This window comes from Vicia villosa, linkage group LG2 (genome assembly GCF_029867415.1).
Source record: "Vicia villosa cultivar HV-30 ecotype Madison, WI linkage group LG2, Vvil1.0, whole genome shotgun sequence".
Classification (NCBI taxonomy): Eukaryota; Viridiplantae; Streptophyta; class Magnoliopsida; order Fabales; family Fabaceae; genus Vicia; species Vicia villosa.
The window spans coordinates 148,867,849-148,878,039 of NC_081181.1; the positions used below are offsets into that span (position 1 = coordinate 148,867,849).

A 10,191-nucleotide genomic window follows, 5' to 3' on the forward strand; every position below is an offset into this window, starting at 1 on the left:
AATTTAATATATTAGTCCATGCATCCATAATCTTTTCCATCACCACACTTGGTTTGACCATTTTTCTGTCTTCACCCTTGATTTGTTTGGTGCCTACCTCGAGTTTGTGCCGACTCCTCACACTTTTTATAATGTGATATCTACAAAGTAATGCTTAGGATGTAGGAAACACCTTTGCAACTGAATTCATTAGTGCAGTGTCTCGATGAATGACAATTACTTTCTGCGTGTTTTCTTGGTTCTTCAACAAAGTCTTGCACACTTTGAAGTCCCATGTAAATTTGACCTCTTTTTCTGATTCCAAAAATGCAAATCCCATTGAAAAAGTCTTCTCCATAGAATTAATACCAACAATTTCAAGAAGCAGAAACCTATACTTGTTGGTCATGTACGTTGCATCGATAATGAGGACAGTAGAAAATATGTTGAAAAACTTAATATTTTCAGGATGAGTCCAGAATATGTCACAAACAGTGACTTTATCACCATACATTGTGTACCTAGAAACATAGTGGTTTTCATCCAAAAGTTTCAAAAGTTATTGCATTTCGGATCTTGGACCCATGATTGCCATGTTGTTTCAATGACGCACATTGTATACCTGCTTGATATTTGAAACACTTTTTAGGGGTTTCCGTTTCAAATTTGCAACTATGTTATTCGGCGCCACTTTAATTAAAGACATGTTCGAAACAATGTCCTTCTCCTTCGGTTTAAGACGACATACCATGGGATGATCGACTAGCTTTGTTTGCAAGACATGGTTATGTATTCCGTGAACACATTAAATTTCCACATCTCATCCATGTTACAATATTCACGCAAATGAAATGGACAACCACATTTTCTCGTTAAGGTGTCATCATATTTCAACTTCCAAATCTAGGGAAACATACATGCCATTTCTCTCACATCTCATAGTTACAAATGCTTGTCTTCTATTTGAATCATTGTTGGACCTTCCGATTACAATGCCAAACCCCAAATTCATGGCTACCACGCAGACACATTGAAGTATATGTTTGTGAACAGTAAATAGTTGTTCATTTATGAAACGTTGACCAACATCTATCTCGACATCAATCAATTTAACATCATCCTCCACTTCTTCCAATTTAACACCATGCTTCAGTTCTAGTTTAACAATATCCTTCATTACATCATTTTTTACATCGTTACTTAAAATAACTTTGAGAAACATATTTGAGTGAACCATATCTATTAAGAACCAAAACAAGAGAAGGCTTAAAAACCACTCAGAATTCAGATATACATATCTGAAATATTGTAGGTGAGTTCGGATATGTATATCTGGACAAGGCGAACATTTTTTTAGCTCAAACTCAAGATTAATGCAAGCAATGAGGGATGAAATGAGAGAGTTTACCTTAAATTGCAACTTATTTTGCTTTCTTTGATGTGATAAAATGTAAGAAATTTGGTTTGGAATTGAAAAGTTGATTGATAATGAAATTTTTTTTAAAGATTTTTTTTGGTTATGGAGGAGTTTGAAGTGTGAGGAAGATTATCATGCAAGGTGGTCAAAAATTCAAGTATCCTCTCGATCCTTTTGGAGATATATCTCCGAAAATATCTCTGAGTGGTTACAAAAATTCTTCTAAATGAAAAAGATATCTTCGAAGATGTATCTGCGAATTTACTTTGGATTTTATTCAGAGATGCATTTCCAAATTAAATTTAACCAAAAAATAGTATTTAGTGCGTTCAGAAATGTATCTTCAAATAAACTAAATGGTATTTTGATGTTTTCAGAGGTGCGCCCCATAGTCACAGCGTGTAAAGAGATTTTGTCTAAAATTTTCGAGAGCTCTAAGCCCAATTCCCTATGAAACCTCTCAAAGCCCATCAGTAATACGACGCCGTATGCAATTTGCATAAACCATCCTATCCCATTCCATCGGAAGTCTCGCATTTTCGTCGGAAAAATGGCTGCTCCGCACTTCCATTGCACCTCAACCTTGGTATCACGTTCAAACCCTTCCTTCCGTTTGCTTCACAATTTGAAGCTAACAAACCCCAACAATTCATGGCTAGGAACCAAAATTAGGGTTCAACCGTGCATTCTCAGTGCAAAACCTCCCGTGTCCATTTCCCACCGCCGCCCCGTCGCCGCCACCGTTTCCTTCAGCCTCCCCACCTCGTAAGCTTCTCCATTCCCAAATTCGATGCATGTTTGTTCCATTTCAGGTTTCTAATAATTAACTGTGGTTTCGCATTTTCAGAAATCCAGAGCGTGTTTCTCCAGGCCAGGAAACTCCAAAGTGAGTATTGCGTGACTTCAATTCCTTTTTCTTATTCATTCAATTTTGTAGATTGTTGATTTCTTATTGTGTTTGTTGAAAGCAAGATGGTCTTCCAAGGCTATAAAGTCGATTTCAATGGCTGAAGTGGAGGCGAGGAAACTCAGGTTTACTAATACCGGCACTGAAGCTCTTATTTTGGGGGTTCTTGTTGAGGGTAAGTCATTTGGTTGCAATTTTTCGGATTTCTTTTGAATTGGAAGCTTTATTGGAGTTTGTTAATTTTGTTTTGATGGGAACTTAGTTCACTGCAGTTGGGGAACTTCTTGGTGTTATTACAGATTTTAATTTTGTTTTTCATGTTTCCATGTTCTAGAAGCTAGATTTATTGATAACCATAGATGAATTTCTGTCATTTGCTTCATAAATTCAAATTTTCATTTGCATAATTCTCTTGATTCATAAATTCAGTAATTTATAGATTCATCAAAGTTTAGTCATTTAATCTTATGCGAATAATATGCTCATTTCTCATTTACACTTGATCTTTAGGATAATACTTGGCTTGTGTAAGGAGTTGATTCCCTCTCCTAACAACTAATTAATGGCCACAAAGAATTCAATTTTCACTGGATTTTTTTTTGAAAGTTTCATGAATATAAAAGTTTTAGTATTTTTTTCTGAAGTTATTTTGAGACACAAAGTTTTGCCATTATTATGTTTCGGAGGCTTTTAATTAGGGGAAAAACTTAGGTACAGAACCACTAATTCTGTTGGTACTGTTCCCACAGTAAAACAATCACGCGTGTCGGTTTCTTTGAAAAATTAAAACTCCCACAAAACTGTTGTCTTCATTCTCTCGATGCAGACTAGGGACACATAACCAAACCATCACCAACTATCATGGCCAAGCCTTATATTATGCATGTCATGTATTCCTTGCATGTTTTCCTCATCATGCTATAACTAATATTGCAAGTGCAACTATGATGCGAAAACAAAACAAATTAAAAGAATGATCTACAAACCATTTAATCCCTAAATAGCAACACCCTGTGGCAAAAGGGAGGATTCAGTGGTTTGCGGTGGGTCTTTGTGGCTGAGAGTCTTAGATAGTGGCCATTTGTGGGGGTATGGTCACATGTTGTGCACGGAACAAAGGAATGTAGTGCCTTGGAGGTGGGTGTGACATTTCAGTGGTTATTATGGTGGTGAATGATTTGCTGTTTCCCTGCCTTTGAAATTTCAGAGTTGGAAAAATTGAGTCCAACTGTATGTGTTTTATTGGGAACAGTACCAACAGTACCAATGAGTCAATGACACTGTATCTAAGTTTTATACTTTAATTATTCATATCCCCCGTGTATTTATTCTTACGTAAGTTCTTTACAATGAAAGCTTTGGATATTTAAATTTGTACATTGAGCCTGATCTATCTTTGGGGTTCTAGGTACTAATCTGGCTAACAAGTTTTTGCGAGCCAACGGAATTACAATTTTCAAGGTGCGAGATGAAATTGTTAAAGTGGTTGGAAAAAATGAAATATTTTCAGTACCCCCCGTCCCCGAGCGTCCTCCAATGACTGAAGATGCTCAGAAGGCCCTTGATTGGGCTGTTGATAAAAAATTAAAATCAGGTTCGTTCGTGCCATTTTTCTCATTTCCTATTGTTTGTCACTAATTGTGGAAACGTGAAATGCTGCTTACTTACAAAACCTATATGGCATTGTGGATTTATACCTTGAATTCTCGTTGATAGTTTGCTATGACTGTCTTACTCTGTCCAATTTCTTTAGTTGCATGTAAACTCAATATTTGACCCATTTTTCCACTTGTCTTTTATGGAACGATGCTATGGTTAGAATAAATTGAACCCAAAAATTGTAGGATCTTGGCATTGAAACTTTAATTTTCTAGCTTATGCCAAGAAGATATTGTTTTTTAACAATTACTAACAAATCGGACATGAAAATTCATAGGTGAGTAAAATAATTGAATGGGATTTTATGTTTTCGGATGTGATCCCGCCAAATTAAATATGGTTGAAGTTGAGAATGGGAGTTACATTTTTATTAAACCCCTGGGACAACGGCTTTTATTAATCATGATTCTAGTTACCCGATTTAGATATAATATATTATACAATTTGTGGCTAATGAGTATCTGTGTTAATCATGTGTGCTAATGATGTCTCGTGTTTTGATCCTGAAGCTTTTCATGTCACGAAAATATTAAAAAATGTTCTTGCATTCAGGTTGATGATGTTTTAATTAGTTTATGAATTTAATTCTAATTGAGATTGTAATGAATTAGTCTCTGTTTGGTAAAGAATACTGGATAGCTTATAGCGACTAAGCTTACATCGGATAGTAAATTATTTATATGTTAACAAATTAACTTTGTAGTGTTTGGTAAAATTAAATGTTGAATTAATTAATAAAAATGAGATAAATAGAAGGGTATATTTAGTTAACACTTTTTTAGTTATGATAATAACGGTAAAATTGATTAAAAAAATGGTAAACTGGAAGCCCAAATGCTACTTGAAGTAACTTATATAAATATGCTTTAAGCTAGTGAAAAACTGCTTTAAGCTCGTAAAAAATAGTTATCAAACAGGTCTATTTTGGTGATAAAAAATAGTTATCAAACAGGTCTATTTTGATCATAAGGGCTTATAAACTAGTATGAGTTATCCTATAAATAGTGGATAGAAAATAACTGATTTGTAGTATTCGGTCAAATTCGTTGTTGGGAGTAGCTTACAAATATGATGACATATAAAATATATGTTTCAGTAATATTTAATGTTTCTCAATTAAGATAACAAAGATTAAATTGTAAAAGAAATGGTGAGTGATGATTTTTAAGCTATATAAGCTACTTGAAATAGCTTATCGAAAAATGCTATAAGATAATAAAAATAAGCTATAAGCTTGTGAGAAAGTGGCAGTTATCAAACAAGTTTTTCTTAATCATTTGAACTTATAAGTTTTAAGCTAGCTTATGGTGTTTTCCAAACATACCCTTTGGTTCTATTCTATATCAATAAGATTTTTTTTTCTTTTCGTTTTCACATGTTTATAATTCAACACCCCCCTCTTAAACTTGATTTTCCCATAAAGTGTCTTCCTTATCTTGATCTCCTTGTCTTTGTATTATTCACCTTGTTTCTCAATAGTTGCTAGGTTTACCCTTCTTACTTGACGACTCCTTTTAAAAAGGAACACTGCACGTATTATTATAGTCAATCTTAGCGTTTTTACTATAGTCTTTTTTGGCTATTCTTGTCACGTATCTTTTGACTTTTTTCTTGACTCTCTTCCTTGACTTGCACATTTTCTTCACGCCCGTATTCTTATGCTCTTTCTGAAGCAAAATTGCCAAACTTCTGACAATTGTAGCATTGACTTTGAGATTTATGATTCCTTGTGTTTATGTATCCTCTTCCACGTCCTCTTGTTGAGGTTTCTCCTCTCTCATAACTGTCGCTAGTGAAATTTGAAACTCGTCTATAGTTACCACGTCCAAAATGTCCTTGACCGCGACCTCGTCCTCGACCTTTACATCGACTCTGTTGGCATCTCTCATTTCTTTGAGTTTCTTCATTCTCCTTTAGTTGCGTCTTGAATATTTTTTCCGTGATCTCTTTCTTGTGTTTCTTCTCATAAACTAATAGTGATCTTTGTAGTTGCTCTATTGTCATAGTCTCTAAATCTTTTGTTAATTCGATTGTCATAACAATATACTCAAATCTAGAATCTAATGAGCGGAGTATTTTCTCCATAATTCTCACATCTTCTAACTTTTCACCATTTCTTTTTAATTGATTTGAAATAGTGATAACTCTTGAAAAATATTCGGAAATCGACTCTAAGTCTTTCATATGCAAGAAATCAAACTCACCTCTTAGAGTTTGGAGATACCCCCTCTTTACTTTGTCTTCACCTTTGCAAGATGTTTGGAGCTTCTCCCACGCCTCTTTAGCAGACGATGCACTTGAGATTTTCTCAAACTCATCTTCATCCAAAGCTTGGTATATGAGGAAAAGTGCTTTTTTGTCTCTCTTTCTTGAATCCTTCAAAATATCCTTTTGTTTTTCAGTTAAGGAATCCTCATCTTGTGATTCATTATAACCTTTTTCAACAACCTCCCAAATATTGTGTGCTCCAAGAAGAGCCTTCATTTTGATACACCAATTATCATAAGTACTTTCTTTGAGAAGTGGAACTTGGAAGGATGTTGCTCCATTGTTAGTCATAACCATAGAGAGAGTTCTTATCAAAATCACTCTGATGCCACTTTGTTGGAAACAGAAAATGTTATATTGAGATTTTGTGAGGAATTAGAGGAAGAAATATTTGAGAGAATGAGAATTTCTATTGAGAGGATGTTTTACAAGCTTGTTTTCTTGCTTCTACTTGCTTGGTTTACAAATGATAGGCTTTCCTCTATTTATAGGCTATAAGGAAAATTTTTACATACACCCATAGAGTATTCTAGACACTTTAAAGAGAGACTTCTACACTTCTTTCTACTACTTACATTTATTATTTTGACTCTACTAATCTACTTCTACATTTCTCTAGAATTTTCTTTAGACTATACCACTAAGACTAACAAATGTGCCTAACATATTATTAGCCCAATGGATCGAATTATGTTAATAATCCAACAAAAGTTCCTTATCACTATAGCCAGGCTAGTTTATATATTCTATTTAAAAAATAAAGTTTTGTCCTCTTATTTTAAAAATCTGTTTTTTTCCTCAACTTTCACATTTTTTTAAAATGGAGGATCCAAATATAATTTTTTGAAAATAGATAGACTAAAATGTGGTTTAGGGTTTTGAAAATATAATTTACATTATTTTTTTGGTCAAATTCAATCAAAAAGTTATTTAGTTTGCCCAAAATAAGCCTCATATTTTTTATTATAAAAAAGTGGCATTAATATTAATGTAACATTAGTTGTTTTAGTAAAAAAAACTGTGTTCCATACCACCCTCCACTCCTAAAGAAAATAAAAAACGTTGTTTGCTACTACGCTTAATGAGTATAACATTAAATATATATAATTTGTTATACGAATAAAAAGCTACTATTAAAAATGTAACTACACTACTAAACTTGTTTCAATAATAAATTAGTTTATTGAAAATAAAAGTTAAATTAAATATTTAACAAATAAAATAAAATAAAGGGCATGTTGGGTATAATGTCAAAAAATAGAAAAAAAAATTAGGCAACTTTTGCTTATAATTTGATAGAGAGGGAGTATTTTCTTGTCATGCACTCGAATGGTGAATGGAGGAGTGTCTTGCATTATCATCTGTTTTTCTTCTAAAATTGACACTTCTTCTCACATGTTTTAGTTTTACTAGTATGTTTTTAAAAAAAATCTAATTTCATATTTGATATGCAGATGATGGCGGGGAAGTAACCACAACACACATAATTCTTGGCATTTGGTCTGAAGTGGATTCCCCGGGTCACAAGATACTATCCAACCTTGGTTTTGATGACAAAAAAGCTAAAGAGCTAGAGTCCTCTATTTCTAAAGCTGTTGTTAATGATGAATAATGGTTTCTTAATGATGATTTAGCAAGTTTTTTTGTGCTATTAGTGATAATTGATGCAATTGTTGTACAATAGATCAACAGGTTGTTCCACCTATTGCAGAAGTCGTATTTTCATATGTAAAATGACCCTTTCCCCTTCAGGCCCTCTCAAACCCAAAAAAAAAAAAGGAAAAATAGAAGAAACAACTAATTTGGCCAAAGCAAAAAATATTAGGTAGTGATCTAAAATGGCTAAGAACCCATATGGGTTGGAATGACCATTGTTATCTTTTAGCGATATTTTCTAGAAATGGGTTTTACAAGCAATTGAACCGTTGCAAAATCTGATCTATTTTTGTTATGCATGGTTGAGACGTGTCTTATTCGTCCTTGCCAAGTGTTTGATCACACGCATAATACATAGATAATTTTGAACTAATATTTTACACTTTATCATTTTCATGACGCCCAATTTGTATTTCCGCCACATTATAAGGAACTTCTTTGACACCGGAACTTGTTAATATTTGTGCCTTGGCAGCTTCTTCCACCCACTTTATCCTAGCAATAAAAACTAACAAAAGCGACAAGCAAGCTACAATACCAGTAAGAAGTCCAAAGAAGAGTCCAACAAGGCCAAGACGAAGCTTGAAGGCAAAAACAACACCAAGGGGCAGAGCCAAGAAATAAAACCCCCCTAGACTTGCATACATACCCAACCAAGGTCGAGCTGTCCCTCGAACTATGCCTCCACAAACTGCCAATGGAAAATTAAATAATTCCACTAGTGCCATCAACAACATTGTCTTCTTCACTCCTTTAATAATCCCTCTATCATGGCTGAAAACTTGTCCCCAAACTCCCCTTGCAGCCACCATCACCAAGCTTCCAGTACATCCCGCGATAAAACCTATTCCTAGAGACACACGCGCAGACCGGTAAGCACGGTCAGCTTCATTCGCGCCAAGCTCGTTCGAGACACGGGTTGAAACACAAGTGGCCAATGACAGCATCACCGAGAAAAGCAAATAGTCGAAGTTTAACACAATGGTTAAAACTCCCAACGCTTGCTTAGCGTTTGCGAGGTGGCCAGTAAGCAAAACAAGAATCTCATAGCACCACCACTCCATACATGTGTTAAGACAACAAGATCCACAAAGCTTGATCAGCCTAATCCAATCCATAACACTCTGATCCCACCATCCTCCTTCTTTCCACGTGGTATCCATTCGATTCTCCAGAATCACAACATAAATGGCCAGAAGAATCACAACAATAAGATCAGTTATCCAAACAGCCATGGAAACCCCTTTTAAACCCATGGTTTTCGAGAGTAAGATGTTAACAGGAACATGAAAAGCAAGTGCTACACCAGAACTAAACATGGTAGGAAGAGTGATACTCTGAGAACTCAAATAAGCTTTTAAGGGACACAAGAATGACATAACAAACAAATCAGGTACGAGATAATAAACAAAAGTTCCAGCCACAGTCGATATCTCTTTTTGTTGTCCAAAATGAATCAAAATTTTGTCAATATGAAGCCACATAAAAGTAACAGGAATTGTTACCAATAGCAACAACATAATTGTCATGAGAAGAGTCTTATGAAGGAGTCTCACGTTTTTAGCACCATGAGCCTGTCCACAAATAGGCTCCATGGCACCAGATAAACCATTCAAGACCGAGAAGCCCGTAACATTCGCGAAAGTGAACCCAAGTGCACCGCCCGCCAAGCTAAGCTCACCGAGTCGACCCAAAAATGCTGTTGTGATAGCTGTTTTGGCAAACCAAGCTAAATTCATCAACACCATTGGAAAGGCCAATCTTCCTTGAACTCTTAGCTCCTCTGATAGCATGTTTGTTTTAAGGTTTGAGCTAAGGCTTTTACATGTTGGTGACATTTTTGTTGAAGTGTTTGTAGAGTACTATGTATTGGTGAGAATGGTTGAGATTGCAGGAGTTTGGTGATGTTTAAGGAGTTTTAGTTTTTTAAGGAAGCAGAGAAGCAGGCTTTTTATGCTGCCAATAGAAGAAAAGATTGTTGGTTAAAGATTTATAATGCGTGATGACTGATGGGATATGCAAGAGAGAGTGATGATAGTAACTACGCACTTCGGTTATTGCAAGAGCCATGAGTTGAGTAAAGGATTTAAAAAGCAATTACTTAAATTTTAATTAAGTATTTAAATTTCTTTTTTTTATATTATATTTAATAATTTATTTTAACAAAAATTAGTTTTTAATCTAAAAATTTGTAATACTAAGGATTATTGGTTGTGAGTTTTTTTTTGTCAAGAAAATTAATTTTAAAATTAAAATATATTTAATTATAATGACATTTTTTTTTACTAAAAATAAAAACCAAAAA

The 10,191-nt window shown here is 34.4% G+C and overlaps 2 protein-coding genes across 2 annotated transcripts; one reads left to right on the forward strand and one right to left on the reverse strand.

Moving 5' to 3' along the window:
- The first annotated feature begins 1,881 nt into the window (after positions 1 to 1,881).
- On the forward strand, positions 1,882 to 7,981 carry LOC131652407 (ATP-dependent Clp protease ATP-binding subunit CLPT2, chloroplastic-like). The gene is made up of 5 exons (XM_058922255.1): positions 1,882 to 2,161; positions 2,244 to 2,282; positions 2,369 to 2,478; positions 3,712 to 3,897; positions 7,685 to 7,981. Exons 1-5 carry the CDS (start codon positions 1,947 to 1,949, stop codon positions 7,840 to 7,842), a joined length of 708 nt encoding a protein of 235 aa, XP_058778238.1. The 5' UTR covers positions 1,882 to 1,946; the 3' UTR covers positions 7,843 to 7,981.
- Positions 7,982 to 8,059: 78 nt separating this feature from the next.
- LOC131652406 (protein DETOXIFICATION 56) lies at positions 8,060 to 9,915 on the reverse strand. The gene has a single exon (XM_058922254.1). It carries the CDS (start codon positions 9,722 to 9,724, stop codon positions 8,264 to 8,266), a length of 1,461 nt encoding a protein of 486 aa, XP_058778237.1. The 5' UTR covers positions 9,725 to 9,915; the 3' UTR covers positions 8,060 to 8,263.
- Positions 9,916 to 10,191: the final 276 nt, after the last annotated feature.

Bases quoted from the DNA above. Each gene is read 5' to 3' on its own strand.
- LOC131652407 (XM_058922255.1), top strand. From the start codon at position 1,947: ATGGCTGCTCCGCACTTCCATTGCACCTCAACCTTGGTATCACGTTCA. The intron at 2,162-2,243 runs GTAAGCTTCTCC...TCGCATTTTCAG, and splicing joins TCCTTCAGCCTCCCCACCTC to AAATCCAGAGCGTGTTTCTC. The intron at 3,898-7,684 runs GTTCGTTCGTGC...TTTGATATGCAG, and splicing joins TGATAAAAAATTAAAATCAG to ATGATGGCGGGGAAGTAACC.
- LOC131652406 (XM_058922254.1), bottom strand. From the start codon at position 9,724: ATGTCACCAACATGTAAAAGCCTTAGCTCAAACCTTAAAACAAACATG.